We start from the raw sequence: 15,231 nt of genomic DNA on the forward strand, positions 1-15,231 counted from the left end.
GGGTAGGAGATGAGCTCACTGGATCTCCGTCGGTAGCGCGAGGGCAGACAGGAGCGGACGGTCGGTGAGGAAGGAACCTTGCAGATCGAGAGAGCAAGACTGGGCCTGGAAATTAGCAGGTGAGTTCTATCAGACGGAGTCGGCTGGCTTATAAAGTATTATTATAGTAGAGTTATAGCATTATGTTATGTTATAGCATAGACCTCTGCATACCGAGGTCTATGGTTATATAGACCTCGGACCTTGTAGTATTATAGTATTATCATAGTATTATGCTCCTCTAACACGTGTTTTGTAGTAGTATAGGCTCAGCGTGCTTATGTGCTAGATTATGTATAGTTTCGTCCAGATGGCATTTGTCTGTTCGTTGAAAGGTATTTCTACCGTCAATATAGACCTGCCTGCACCGCGTTGAGCAATAGTCAGTCAGCTACCGTGATGCTAAACTACAACACAAATTTGTGTGTATGTAGATATTATGTTCGTCTTGACTACTCTACCCTTAACTATTTAACAAGTCCATCATAAGTCTTTTCAAATTACTCAAGTCGTTCCGCTTCATTTCGTCCGAGACAAGTGCGATGCGGTACAGCATAACTGCAGGCGTACACTGTCAGTGCCATCTAGCGGAATAAACTCTAGAAGTGACATGCTGCGGTGCTTCCGATTGGAAGATAGCACCTCGTATAAACTTTGATAGTCTTCTGAGAAAGATTACTGTTTTGGAACCAATGAAGCAGCCTTTCACAGACATAAACAATACCATATATCCGATCATCCAGAAATGTCTTACTTGGGATAATTTAAATGAAGTCATTTATCTCGGATCCCTCCAGGGATCGTTCTAATCCTGTCTACCTACACATTGGCTTATCTCTGGCCGTTCGCCCAACACGCTAGCCAAACCTTGTAAAATCACCCACCTCTGCAAAAACTGGACGATGCGGGGGATGAGAGCCAGAACAGGGTCGTGACCCCGCTAACGAATACCGACACCCTCAGGGTCACAACTTGTCAGCGCCCAACCACTGGTGTCGGACAGCGACTGCCAAAATACGCACCGTGGGTGTGCGTGGGAGGGGAGGAGTCACGCAGCTTGATTCTGAGTCAGGCGTCTGATCTGGTGGTAATGACTCACTCACCGGATACTGAAATAGTGTGCCATGCAGAAACTAAAGGTTTTGGCGTTCGGCAGCAAAGGATGATGAATGACAAGTTTATTTTACACTGCGATAAAAATTCTTTTATAATTAAACCAGCAAAACTTTACCATGAAAAAACACTTTCAACGACCACTCAAGTTAGCCCGCGCCCGGCTGGGGGTCCTGGATTTCCACGCCCTGCTGGGGGGGGGGGGGGTGTCTGAACACCCCCCCCCCTTCTAACTCGGCTCCTGGGCCACGTAGCGATACGCGGAAGGCGGCGTTCGAAAGAGCGTCAAAAATAATGAGGAAATCACTTCGATCAATTTTTTGGTCAGGTCAAAGGTCAGGTCACCAGAGGTCATTGAAGGCAAAATTTCGCCGATTTCCAGGTCGAATGTCGAAAATTTCCAAGAAGCCAACGCATAACTCGAGAACCAATAGAGCTACAGCGCCGCGGAAAAGCGCATTCGATAGCCCTATTAAAGCCCTTTCTGAGTAATTCTCTCAGATTTGACCTAACGTCAACGGTTTTGCCTGCAGGGGGCAAAAACTGCAAAAATAGCCTATTTTTTCGGAAACAGTTTTTCTGCAATAACTTTTGACCCAAGCCTTGTACGAGCTTACTTTTACCGGCATTGTGTTCCTCTCGTCAAGACGCATCGAATGAACTATAAGTTGACCTTGAAAGGTCAACTTGAAAATTTGACCTCAGGTCAAGGTCATGACCTGACCGGAAAGGGTCATGTTGCATATCAGTCGATCCGTATCGTCGAGCTGAGCACATCTAAGGCGTTTTCATCGCTCTAGCATGCCTCTATCAAAAGTTATTTGCGAAAAACTGTTAGATACCATTCGTGACCTAAGATGACCTCAGGGCATAAACAAGGGTCACGGACACCATTTTCATGTTCAGTGTGTCTAAACCACTTGTAATTCGGTGTTTGGAAGTGTTTATAATGTCTTTTGTCCAAAAGAGGCGCATTTCAATTTTTCCCATTGACTTATAATGGGGAGGTCGCAAAATTGACCTGACCTTAGGTCATCGATATCAAAATTCTGAGATATACATTTTGTACATGCTATTGCTCTTAGCAATCGCTGAAAGTTTCAAAGCGATCGGTCACTCGGTGTAGCTATGACAGACATTGAAACTTTTTATGAGGTGAGGTCACTTCAAGTGACCTGGTGACCTGACCTTGAATGACCTTGGTCTGAAATTTTCACAACATGTGTAGAATTGATGCATGATAAGGTGTACAAAAAACGGCGGCGCTCCGCGCTGCCGTTTTTGAGATATTCGCGAAAAACCACAAGGGGGGGTGTTCAAATACCCCCCCCCCCCCCCCAGCAGGGCGCGGGTTAGAGAAAAAAAATCCAAAATCAAATTCAACAGCACCATACAGAGTAAATAGCCACAAACACACAAACGAGGGCTGAATAACTATTCACTAATTGATGTGAGAGGAGGGCAAGCAACAGGGAGCGGGAGGCGAGAAGCGATTCGAGTACTACGGTCCCTGTGGACTTTGCATTACTCACTGTATCAGCTAAACTGCTGGTTTTGTGCCTATTTCTTCATCCACTGGCTGTCAATCTGTTTTGACTACGCATCCGTTTAGTTTGGCTTTAGAGCTGCGCTTTTGCCGTCGGTCTGATGATTCTGGCAGCGTCGAACGAACGTAGATTTATGTATCATCAATCACAGCGCACTGAGTCTGTTACGATCTGATGTGCCAAATTTGTAGCAGCTTCAAACTGTAGCTTCGTAGCTAAGATTATCTGAGTAAGTGATCGTTGATCTTCAAAGTTTGCACGGTCTTCTGGAATTCGTTTTAACTCTACCACTCTGAACCGTCTCTAGTCAAGGCTGCAGTTGTTGAGGTTTTACCCTATTTCATGTGTTTGACTGTCAGTGGCTGGGGTTTGATCACCTAAAATAAAGCATCCAGTAGAAGATGCGGAAATTGTTTGCTCAAGTTTGGATAGGCTTGTGCACCGCTTGAGATATACCCACTTAGGAACCTAGTCGAGTTTAATTTCGTTTGATGTGTGGATGCCGTTCGCAGCCTGCTCACCGCTTCTATTATAGTCATCCATCGACGATTGCCCTTGCTTCTAAGCCATTGCTGGTCTATGTATTGTTTTGTGATCTGTGGTGCTTTGTAAATAGAAAAGTTTCCCACGCTTGTATTGGGCTAACTTGTTATCTAGCGCTCAGTTGTAACCCTACCATAGCCTCCCAATGATCGTCTCATCTCATATCTTTCAACGAAGTGCGTCACCTTCAAAGATAGCATTGGTAAAGGAATGGCTTTGACCTCGAGACCTTCTGACCTCATGCGCTTCCCGTGACCTCTTGGTTGATTGGTGACCTTCACCTGACATTGACCCCCACCCCCGTCTTCCCCGCAGAGGAGCTCAATGGCGTCCACCGCCTACTCGTCACAATTTCAGAGACAGGAGAGGAGGACAGTTGGTCAGCCGTCGTATGGCGGCGATCGGTCAACTAAGCAGGCCAACTGGGATGACCACTTGGGTATGGCAGCTCAACCGAGAGTGTTGTAGGGGTGGATGCTGTTTGGGGAAGGAACGATAGATCACTTTGATATGCCTGGTACCGAGACCTGACTAGGTCAAAGAACCATCATGATAGGGCTGCCACGCGCTCACTTATTTTTGTACCCCAAATCTTCAGATTTTTTTTTTTTTTTAGGTAGCACTAAGAAAACTGTTTTTGTTATATCACACACCGCTTGTTGTGTTCCACTATTTATCTCCATTGCCGAATACATAACCTACGGTGGACAATAACACCCTTCCGCGTGCATTTCCAGACGGCCTGCTGACTGACCTGAAGCAGTCGCTGCCGCCGGGCAGAGGGCCGTCCCCTCAGAGCGCCACCAGAACCCCTCTACCTCCCTCTGCTGACCTGTCGGTCCCGACTGACCTGCCTGGCTCGGAGGACTACCACGAGAGGCGGGAGTATACCAGCCCCGACCAGAGGACCCATACTATCGAGGAGCGCAGCGGCAGGACAGAGAGGATTGACGGAGGGGTGAGTGGGGGGCAGAGGGGGACGGGCTGGGCAGGAGGGGAGTGGTGGGCGATGAGGTAAAATGAGTATACAAAGGCGAACAGCTTCTGGTTCATGAAAGCACAATCCTTTAGCAAAAGCGTCACTGCCACGTTCAAAGACTGGCTGTATCTCAAAGATATTGCAAGGCTATGTCTCTTGATTGTGTTAGAGTTAGTTGCGTAATAAAATTTAAAAGTTTGATGCTTTATCCATATTCTTGGGCCCCTGGGAATGGAGATGAATAATGGTTGTAAAAGCGGTATGAGTCTAGCGGCGGCCGATGGGTCTGAGTATGCAAGTGGTGCGCTGGCAGGACATTTGCAGTTCGGAAAACCGCGCCCTTTGTTTGCAGCGAGCGTAACATCCGCGCGAGCCTTGAGCTGAGACACGTGTAACAGTAATCCCGGGCATTACCGCCAGAGTCTCATTACTTGTCACTTATAATTGACCTTGCACCCTCAATGCTAATCCCTCCATAACTCATCTAAGTAGAACACAAACGTCACGTTAAAACAAAGACAGCAAGAGGGACCGTTAGCGGCAGCGTTTGTTGAGCTGGTCAAACGGTCGAGAACGTCCTGTGTGTTCGTGACGTACCGTTAATCAGTACAGACTACACAGACGGCCTTGATAAAGCAAGCTTCCAGCATGTTTCGTCTCTTTTTGTCCAACAATGTGTTACATTTCAAAAACAACTAGGTCTACCTTTGACCTGTTAGCTGAAAGACTACTTCTCCGTTAGCTAGAACATTGCGTGCTGTCCCGCAGTACGCTGATGTACTGCGGGCTAGCCTACCACCACCAGCCCTTGAGAGTATATAACGGTGCCGCTTACTAGTTGTTCTTACAGCTAAAATTGGCGTAATTGGATGAAACGACTTATTGAAATACATAAGAATAGTATGATCTAACGATATTGCTTTTGATTTTGGTGTTCTCAGAGTCGCGTGGTGTCCCAGAGGACGGTGAGATCACAGTCCAGCAGTCGCACTGCAGAGAGGTGCACCGTCTCACCGGGTGAGTTATCTCACACAGAGATGTGCCGTCTCGCCAGGTGAGATATGTATCTCATACATATGAGCCGTTTCCCCATGTCAGATATTTCATACATACCTGTGCAAGTGAGCACATTCCAAAGGGACGAGGAGGAACAGCTTCGATTGGTTCATTTGATTAGTCCTCAGATAGTTCGGCATCCCTATGAAAGAATCACGATTTAAATTATAAAAGCAATGTTACATGCATTTATAAAAGCTTCGTTTTGCGGTTCGATCAAGTTTAACTTTTACCTTATTTCAGAGCCCGGGCCAATGCTCACGGATAGGGTGGACAGCTTGAACAGTGGTTTTATGAACAGAAGTGAAACAACCGTGAAAAGTGAGTTGGCACTGTTTTGCATATTGCCTTTTATTACATAAAAATGTATTTAAGTAGCCAGTGTATGATGCTATAAGAAAATATTAGTTTTGTTGAGATGGTTGCCATTGATGCTGGTATAATTACATGGTCAGCAAATATAGCCGACATAACACCTTCTCTCTGCTGTTCCAGACTCATCACCCGGGATGTACGAAGTGAATAGGTGAGCTGATGCAATGCATACCTACGCATCCAACAGACATAATCACCAACGCTTCTATTCGATTTTTTCTCAAAATAATGCGCTATCTAAGAACATTCGGCATCGTAGCTCAATTTTACGCCAAAATTCAATACTGCACAAAACCAGCATAATAATCAATAAATCTTGGTGTTTCCAAATCAAGCTGAGCCGAGTTTTGTTTTTTCTCTCCACAGCTCTCCGCCGCCACTGACCGTCCCCACCACGGACGGCCCGCCAGTACCGGTACCGGGTACTCAGAGCCGCGTCACGCGGTACGAGTACCGTACCTCCCAGCGGTCCGTCAGTCCCGCCCCGCCCCGCCACCAGGCGCCCTCACCCCTACCACCGCCCGGTCCCGTTCTTCACGACGTCTCCACCGCCACTACCGAACCTCCACCGGCTGCCACCACCATCAACTACCACATCTACAACTACGGCAGCGAGGTGACGACCGACAGCGGAGTGGGAACCCTGGAGAGGGGAAGCGACAGACGCTGGGGGCAGGATAGCCTCGACCGCAGCCTCGGCGGGAGGTCGACCCTCCCCGGAGAGCCCGCGGAGAGGCTATACACTCGATCGGTGACCACAGAGGTGGAGAAGACCGCCTCTCGGGATGGACCCGCCGCGGAGGGGGTCATGACGTCACTATCCGGTCAGCAGAGGGCCGACGGTGGACTGACCCGCTTCCCCGTGGACTCTGTGGGCACGGTGGATCGGTGTGTCCACAGTGGACAGACTTCCGTGCGCGTGCCGTCGGAACCGCAGGTGAGACTTGTTCGTGGACAACGGGGAGTGGACAGTAGAGTCGGTGGACGATGGATAGTGGACGGTTAACGGTGAACAATTAGTTTTACTAAGGGTTAGTGGGCATTAACCCGCGCCCTGCTGGGGGGGGGTGTTTGAACACCCCCCCTTGTGGTTTTTCGCGAGTATCTCAAAAACGGCGGCGCGGAGCGCCGCCGTTTTTGGTACACCTTATCATACATCAATTCTACACATGTTGTAAAAATTTCAGACCACGGTCATTCAAGGTCAGGTCACCAGGTCACTTGAAGTGACCTCACCTCATAAAAAGTTTCAATGTCTGTCATAGCTACACCGAGTGACCGATCCCTTTGAAACTTTCAGCGATTGCTAAGAGCAAGAGCATGTACAAAATGTATATCTCAGAATTTTGATATCGATGACCTAAGGTCAGGTCAATTTTGCGACCTCCCCATTATAAGTCAATGGGAGAAAATTGAAATGCGCCTCTTTTGGACGAAAGACATTATAAACACTCCCAAACACCAAATTACAAGTGGTTTAGACACACTGAACATGAAAATGGTGTCCGTGACCCTTGTTTGTGCCCTGAGGTCATCTTAGGTCACGAATGGTATCTAACAGTTTTTCGCAAATAACTTTTGATAGAGGCATGCTAGAGCGATGAAAACGCCTTATATGTGTTCAGCTCGACTATACGGATCGACCGATATGCAACATGACCCTTTCCGGTCAGGTCATGAACTTGACCTGAGGTCAAATTTTCAAGTTGACCTTTCAAGGTCAAGTTATAGTTCATTCGATGCGTCTTGACGAGAGGAACACGATGCCGGTAAAAGTAAGCTCGTACAAGGCTTGGGTCAAAAGTTATTGCAGAAAAACTGTTTCCGAAAAAAAATCGGCTATTTTTGCAGTTTTTGCCCCCTGCAGGCAAAACCGTTGACGTTAGGTCAAATCTGAGAGAATTACTCAGAAAGGGCGTTAATAGGGCTATCGAATGCACTTTTCCGCGGCGCTGTAGCTCTATTGGTTCCCGAGTTATGCGTTAGCTTCTTGGAAATTTTCGACATTCGACCTGGAAATCGGCGAAATTTTGCCTTCAATGACCTCTGGTGACCTGACCTTTGACCTGACCAAAAAATTGACCGAAGTGATTTCGTCATTATTTTTGACGCTCTTTCGAACGCCGCCTTCCGCGTATCGCTACGTGGCCCAGGAGCCGAGTTACAAGGGGGGGTGTTCAAACACCCCCCCCCCCAGCAGGGCGTGGAAATCCAGGACCCCCAGCCGGGCGCGGGTTAAAGTACACATATTAGGAAATAAGGGAAATGAGTGATTAGGGAATATTTGACTCAAATTTCAATACAAAGTTCTACGAGTGCCTAATAAGTAATAAGCACAATTCATAAAAATGTGTCAGAAGGTTCAATTCCCTGTTCGAATATCCTACAGGGTGTTTCACAATAAATGTTACTTTTGAATAGCTTAAATGAAGATCTTACTTGTTCGTAAGCGCGTAAATTTTATATGCATTTTGCTGCAAATTTGTAGCGGTTTTTAGTCCTTGCATTTTTTTTTTACAAACCGTCAACGGTTCCATCAGTATGGACGTGCAATGCCAACACCGTCAAAACGGGTCAATTCGCCGTGTACAGATGATGAGGCGGTATGGGTGGTCATGCATTACGGCGCTTTGCGGAGTCTGACCGCAGTGCGACGGAGTTTCGGTAGCCATTTAAAAGGAGGAAGGATATTCCGTCAAAAATGTCTTTCAAACGGGTAGTAGAAAGGTTCCAGAAGACTGCAAACACGAGACCAGCTCCGACTCCTGGCCGGACGGCGATCCCAGAGAATCTGGTTGAAAAAGTCAGACGGAAGGGTGGCATAGTGGAGAACCCGTGAAGGGTGCTGAACTGAAAGTTATATGTTCATCAGTCCTACTGTTCTGCTGTCTCATGAGGTAATACTCATGAGCCATATTGTAATACATGTCACTGAAACATCGTCGTTTGAAAAGCAACATTCATTGTGAAGGACCCTGAAGCTTAACAGCGAATTGACCTGTTTTGATGGTGTGGACATTGCACGTACATAAAGAATGCAGTTGATGATTCGTCATAGTTTTTGTAAGGATAAAAAACCCGAAAGAATTTGCAACAAAATGAATATGGAATTTATGGGCATACGAATAGCTGAGGTCATTTTAAAAGCTTATCAAAAGTAACGTTTATTGTGAAACACCCTGTAGACTCTATTTGTCCCAAATAATCTAAACCACTGCACCTTTATCTTCAGGACGGCACTTATCCGAAGGGTCCCCGTCGGCGTGACCTGGGGTCAGGTCAGGTCACTGAGGTCAAATCTGTTCAGGTGGTGTCCGAGCCCTCTGAGTCAGTCTCAGACGCTGGTGTGACTCAGCCGAGTCAGAGTCAGGCCAAGGTGGCTCCCGGAGTCTATTATCCGCCTTCCGATCGTCTGAATTGCGAGAGTAAGGTATGCACGAGTATGGCTGAAGATGTGGGTACTCAGTGTGTTGTATGTGCAGCAGTGAGCAGGGAGGGGTGGAGTGCGTCCTTACTGGAGAGGGAAGGCTCAACGTAACGTCTTTAGATTGATTCATTAGCGCTTATGTCACAACTCTCAGTCATTCATCTGCATTGTACGACTACCTGCGATGGAAATTTTCACATTTTTGTCACACACTATGTTCCCTCACACGCTGCTAGCGTTTGCGCAGTCGCTTGGAAGTTGGAAAACGAGACCTTCCATTGATATGCTAACTGCCATGATGTTAGGACATGTAAGGACAATTCATTTCGTAACGAGAAGCCCATGATTAATATCACCTGAATATTGCATAACATGTTGAGATTCCAGAAATTGCGTAACAAATCCAAATATATTGCTCCATTGTCTAAATAAGCTTGCGTTAGATGCCATAACAAATGACGTGTCGTCTTAATATTCCTGATCTTCGTCCAAGGCCTTGACCCACTTTTACAATCGCCCGTTCCAGTTCCACTCCAAGGAAAAGAGCAAGGAGGGCAACAAGAAGAGCTACTTCGAGGCCAGCGGAAAGTACAAGGCCAGCGGAGGATCCAAACAGAAGGAAGACAAGGGCGGTAAAACGATCCCCATCTGTTTGCCCTGCTGCGCCGGGGCTGCCTGTGTCATTATGTAACTAGTGACATCTGGTGGAGACCGAGAGAACTACTGCATGTGCAGTGCTGACCTGAGCAAGGGTTGCCAGGGAGATCATGTAACTAGTGACGCCTGGTGGTGGCCATGCGAACTACAATAGCCCTGACTTTTTCGGGAGCTTTCTGTAAGATCATGCAACTGGCGACCTCTTCTTGTGACCTTGCCCGGCTAGGTAAGATCAGTCTGTGGCATTACGTAACAGTGACATCTGTTGGTGACCTGAAGTACTAAGTAACCGGAAAAGATGTGCCTTCGCAATCTATTGTTGGCGAGGGAACGCCTGGCTTGTCAGTTTGATCGTTGTAACTTGCCGACCAGGGCCCTGTTTCACCGGTGATAGCAGCACGCTGCTATTCTCTTTCGCGAGCTGACGTCACACTTCTGGTAGTGTTGGAGGAATAGGCTTGTTGACGTCTCCATGGAAACCCAATTTGACACGTGTTATAGCAGCGTGCTACTATCACCGGTGAAACAGGGCCCTGAGGTCAGGTCAGGTCAAACCTGCAGTGTGTGTGATGGTGGTTGATAACGTGCAACTGAGTTTCTTGGTGAGTTGTGATACGTCTTCTTGATGTGGGAGACGATCGCTAATGCGCGTTGCAGTCCTATATCCAATTCAACATTCATTGAAGAGAGAGACCCGTTCTTAGGTCAATAATTTCGTAGTCACCAAAAAAAGGCAGCGCGAGTGCCACTGTTGAAGTAAAAAAGTGCGGTAACGCAATAAAAAAATTAACTCAATGGTGCTTTTACCGTGTCAATGCGTAAATACAAATTAACAAGGAATGTACGTACAAATGTATTCTATTGCGTGGCACTGACACGCAACAAGCATGTTATGACAACCGATGCATCGGTTGTCATAACATCATCGCTTTGGTGCCTAGCGATGGTGCTACGCTCATCGCGAGTTGTGCCAGCGGAACATCATCGCGATGAGCGTAGTGGCTTGTCATCGCTTTGGTGCCTAGCACCGGCAGTGCGTTACAGTGTGCTAAGACCCTAGTCAGTGAACAAGTGTGTTTGTTGCAACTTGTAAAACGATGAACATAGTCACTAGATACTATTGTATTTTCACCTATTCCTGAAAAATTAACTATGATATATGTTTTGATGCTTTACTTTTTCTTTTTAATTAACATGTTTATAATAAAAATGGTTTACGTTGTGTAGTGTGGTGTGCATTTTGTTTACATATATCGACGTAAATTTCTTCCGCAGTTGCTGGGAGAAAAATTCGCGATGCCTTGCGATTCGATGAGCGATTACCGTTTAGGTAAATATTCATAACACACAACTTTTTAAAGGTCTTCACTGGTCCTCGTTCCCTTCAGTTACCATGGAAATAATCGTCTGTATACATGTGTCATATATTGCACGTGCAAGCGTCACATATGTCGCTTACTGGCCGAGACAGCCTCACAAGAGATCGTTCGCAATAGGTTCAGATCGGTCGTCTCGATACGTGGCATGTCCTCCAGTGCCTTTGTAAGCGTTTGGCTGAGATATAAAATAAGGCGCGGCAATTTTGATTTGATTCCGTGGATATAAGCGTGAATATAAACTCGGTCCAATAAAAACATTCATCTGCAGAAGAAACTATCAACGAAATAAAACGTCACAGCGTTAATTCTTAAAAGTTGTGTCATCACATACGGGAGCAAAACCACGGAGAAGCGTACCTGGTTAGGTTCCAAGTGACAGAAAAACATGGCCTCGAACAGTTTAGAGTAAAAACACATCGCGATGGAAATCTAATTTGCAGCTACTAGAGAGTCAGAGTGGGCGAATCCATATAAAAGGGGTAACAGAGAAGACAGCATACGCAATCGACTAGAATGCTTAGCGTTCACTCATCGATCCCTACACGTGCAAATCACGTGTGTGGTATAATCACGTGAACATCATGACATACATCCTCGTAAAACGAATAAATAATGCAGCGTAAAATCATTACAGTCACCAACAGCTATACATATCGTAATGACGTCCATTCTGAAAGCTTTGTGCTCGAAAGAAAGACTTCTCAGTAGCTGGTGACATACTTGGTAACTGACACCTACCCTAGCCAATACTAATCGGAGGTAGCGACCATCATGATTTTAAGAAAAAAAGAACATATCACGTTACACCTAACAGAATTTGCTCGTATAGAATACGATAACATCATCACCGACTCATTATAACGTCTATAATACTGCTACATACAGCCAGACTTCGAACAAAAAAAAAAAAAACAAACAAACACATAAATATAATTCAGATCGATAGCAACGAAATAATCTAGCCATGAACTTTCGTCAGGCCTCTGTCGTAAACGCAACAGTATCGTGTCGAAGCATCGTCGTTCGATCGCTTTAGTCGATGTCGGTGGCAGAAACGATCCTATCTTAAGCTCACCAGGGTCGGAGTCGCTCTCAACTACATAGTTGCTGAGTCGAGGAGTGAGTCTGTGAGTTTGACACGACTCCTGAGTCACACTCGAAACTCAATATGAAGGCCTATGCTCAGTCAGCATTGCTGAGCTGGAGTGAAGCCACGCTCCCAGCTGAGTGAATGCACTACATACGTCACTGGCGACCACCAAAGCCGGCGTGTGATTGGTGGACAGACCGGGATACGTCACTGGCGGCCACCCAAGCCGGCGTGTGATTGGTCAACAGGCCTGGATACGTCACTGGACCAGCGAAGCCGGCGTGTGATTGGTGGACAGACACGGGTATGTCACCGGCGTGTGTATGTTGAGTACGTTACCAGTGTTTTGGTGAGAAGCAGCTCAGCCAACGTGCCTGTTCATTGGCTCACTCCAGAACGTCAAATCTGAAACAGAGGAACACCAATGAGTAACTGAGCTGCTAGGCGGTTATCCAGAGTTCGTCACGTCACACTGAAGAAGGGCGAAACGATCCGCCTAGCTGCGAGGAAAAGACTGTCTCATAAGCACGCATATCTGCCGTGCAAAGGCAAAAACCATTATGTTGGGTCAGAGGCCATTACCTCAGGTCAGAGGTCACCCGAACATAATGGGTTTTGCCTTTAAACGGCAGATATACTGGGAGGCCGGACCAGGAAGAAGTGACTATAAAACGCAACCAAGTCAACGTAAAAGAAGGAAGTCACACGACTGTTCTGCACGGACTAGATACACATCAGCAACAAACGTCATTGGGTGCTCTAAGATATCAACAATTTCATACACCTGCGGCTATAACCCGCGCACCGACGGGGGTCTGCGCCAACTTCGCACCGACGGGGGGGGGGGGCGGATGACCGCCCCCCCCCCGAGATCTCGAGAACGAAGCAAGATAGCGACAAGCGGTAAACGGCATCGGATACGCACGGTCAAGATCTACAATTTTTACAAAGGTCATTTTCAGGTCAGGTCAAAGATGACGTCACAGGCGTCGAAAAAGTCAAAATGGCGGCGCTAGATATTGAGAGAGTTTTTCTCGAATAACTTTCGAATTAGTCAAGATAGGAACAAACTAAGGGCATCATCGTGATCCTCTTGTCAATCCGCATCGAATGATATATATATATATATATATATATATATATATATATATATATATATATATATATATATATATATATATATATATATATATATATATATATATAACGTATCACTTTAGGCCATTTAAATAACATTTAACTCAGACGTTTCACCTTTATTGTCAAGGTTTCATCAGTGTGATATGGCCAACGCTTTCGCCGCAAAAGCCAGAAATGCAAGACAAAAATAACAATCATGTCGGACCGCACGTGATTATATATAAATAGGCACTAATTGCCTCTAATTAAATCTCAAAACAAAGACATGCGTGACATCACAGACACCATAGCGCCGAATCATAAAGAGGGTGAGAGGATCTCATACTCCATTCATTTATTCATTCATGGATTCATTCACTCTCACCCTCTTTCCGCCCTTTAGGTCGAACGCACGTTTAGTCCCCCGTCTCTGTCGGTACCTAGCAGCCCCATCCAGCGGTTCTCCCTCGACCTCCTGTAATCCACATTCCTCCTCCACACTCGTTCGAGTCCGACCACTTGCAGGTGGTCCAAGGAGTGGTCTGTCGCTCTAAAATGCCTACTCACAGGTAGGTCGATCGCCGGGTTCTCCACACGGATAGACGAGAGGTGGTTCTGCACGCGTGTGTAGATGCTATCCCCGGTCTCACCGACATACACAACCCTTTTGCACGCGTCACACCAGATCCCATAGACGACATTTTGTGATCTGCATCCTATTGTCCTATCATAAAAGCACTCTTTGGGGTTGCCCTTTACTCTACCATTGCCAGAATACATCCGTTTACACATGACACAATCTTTCCCACAGCTTTCCTGACTGCGCAGTTTCTCCCCATAAACAGCCCGCTTGGTTTTCCTGTGAACCAGATCGTCTCTGAGATTTCGACCCCGCCGAAAAGCCACTAGAGGGTCCTTGGTGAATATGTTCCTGAGATTTTCAGAGTTCTGTAATATGTGTCTCTTTCTCTGTAGAATTTTGCGCACATCCGGGAGATGACTAGAGTACGTTAGCACCAGAGGGACTCTGTTATCTTTTCCCTTGTCTGAGCTCTCCTTCCCTCTCCCCTTGGCCCCATCCCTATCTTGATTTTCCAGCTTGCCTAGTTCTCTATCTATCAAATGTCCCGGATACCCCCTATCTATCAACCTAGCCCTGAGCTCTTTCTTGTGCCTAGCATAGTCTCCTCCCCTGGAACAAATTCTTTTTAGTCGCATTCCTAGACCAAAGGGGATCGCCGTTTTGGTGTGATGAGGGTGGTCCGAGTCAAAGCGTAGATATGATTTCGAGTCCGTAGGCTTAGTGAAAAGGTCAGTTTCAAGTTTCCCGTCTTTCACGTGCACTGTCACGTCTAAAAAATCAATGGAAACGGGAGACATGCGGAGATCCACCTGGATTTGATGGTGGATAGCGTTTGCTTTTGCGGGAAATTCTCGAAGTGCGTTTTCTCCGTCTACCCATATGCCAAAAATGTCGTCTATGTATCTGAGATACAAATGCGGTTTCTTATCAGATGATTTGAGAAGTTCTTTCTCCCATTCCCCCAGATATGTACAAGCGTAATTGCATCCCAGACGTGACCCGATAGCCGTGCCTTCTAACTGGACGAACTGCCTATCCGCATCTAGGTTGAAGTTGTTGCCTTCTAACACCAGCTCAATCATTTTCAGGAACTCATCGGTGGGAACTGACCTGCTCGACCGACCGTCAAGAGCTGCCCTGCACGCCTCCATCCCTTCCCTTCTCGGTACACTGGGGTACAGTTTCCGTACATCCATGCAAAAAAGCAGGGGTTGTGTCCCTCCCCGTCCTCTCACTGGTTGTGGCAGTTGCTTCAGCTTCTGCAGGAAGTCCCCGGTGTCTCTGACGTAAGAGTCTAGACCCTCCACGTGCTGTTGCAGCTCCT

The 15,231-nt window shown here is 46.7% G+C and overlaps 2 protein-coding genes across 6 annotated transcripts in view; one reads left to right on the forward strand and one right to left on the reverse strand.

The window, feature by feature from the left end:
- Nucleotides 1-36: 36 nt before the first annotated feature.
- LOC122387324 (splicing factor, arginine/serine-rich 19-like) lies at nt 37-10,851 on the forward strand. 2 transcript variants are annotated; one of them, XM_043377432.1, is made up of 9 exons: nt 37-119; nt 3,558-3,681; nt 3,980-4,200; nt 5,163-5,238; nt 5,521-5,598; nt 5,773-5,803; nt 6,019-6,589; nt 8,885-9,082; nt 9,606-10,851. In XM_043377432.1, exons 2-9 carry the CDS (start codon nt 3,567-3,569, stop codon nt 9,768-9,770), a joined length of 1,455 nt encoding a protein of 484 aa, XP_043233367.1. In that variant the 5' UTR covers nt 37-119; nt 3,558-3,566; the 3' UTR covers nt 9,771-10,851. The 2 variants fall into 2 exon arrangements, with proteins under 2 accessions (XP_043233367.1, XP_043233369.1); XM_043377434.1 differs by lacking the exon at nt 37-119 and having other exon boundaries at nt 3,536-3,681.
- A 1,234-nt stretch (nt 10,852-12,085) lies between these two features.
- LOC122387322 (kinesin-associated protein 3-like) overlaps nt 12,086-15,231 on the reverse strand; it is a 30,457-nt gene continuing 27,311 nt past the window's right edge. For all 4 annotated transcript variants that reach the window (XM_043377431.1, XM_043377428.1, XM_043377429.1 and 1 more), the window contains exon 17: nt 12,086-12,610. In XM_043377431.1, coding sequence (XP_043233366.1) covers nt 12,592-12,610 — 19 coding nt within the window. In that variant the 3' untranslated portion in view covers nt 12,086-12,591. The remainder of the gene's footprint in view (nt 12,611-15,231) is intronic.

Source organism: Amphibalanus amphitrite, unplaced genomic scaffold (assembly GCF_019059575.1).
Source record: "Amphibalanus amphitrite isolate SeventyFive unplaced genomic scaffold, NRLGWU_Aamphi_draft 000281F_arrow, whole genome shotgun sequence".
Classification (NCBI taxonomy): Eukaryota; Metazoa; Arthropoda; class Thecostraca; order Balanomorpha; family Balanidae; genus Amphibalanus; species Amphibalanus amphitrite.

What these genes read in the sequence shown, in the direction of transcription:
- LOC122387324 (XM_043377432.1), top strand. Translation starts at nt 3,567, where the DNA reads ATGGCGTCCACCGCCTACTCGTCACAATTTCAGAGACAGGAGAGGAGG. An exon ending in CAACTGGGATGACCACTTGG is followed by an intron (nt 3,682 to 3,979) that starts GTATGGCAGCTC and finishes GTGCATTTCCAG; the next exon opens with ACGGCCTGCTGACTGACCTG. An exon ending in AAGTGAAACAACCGTGAAAA is followed by an intron (nt 5,599 to 5,772) that starts GTGAGTTGGCAC and finishes CTGCTGTTCCAG; the next exon opens with ACTCATCACCCGGGATGTAC.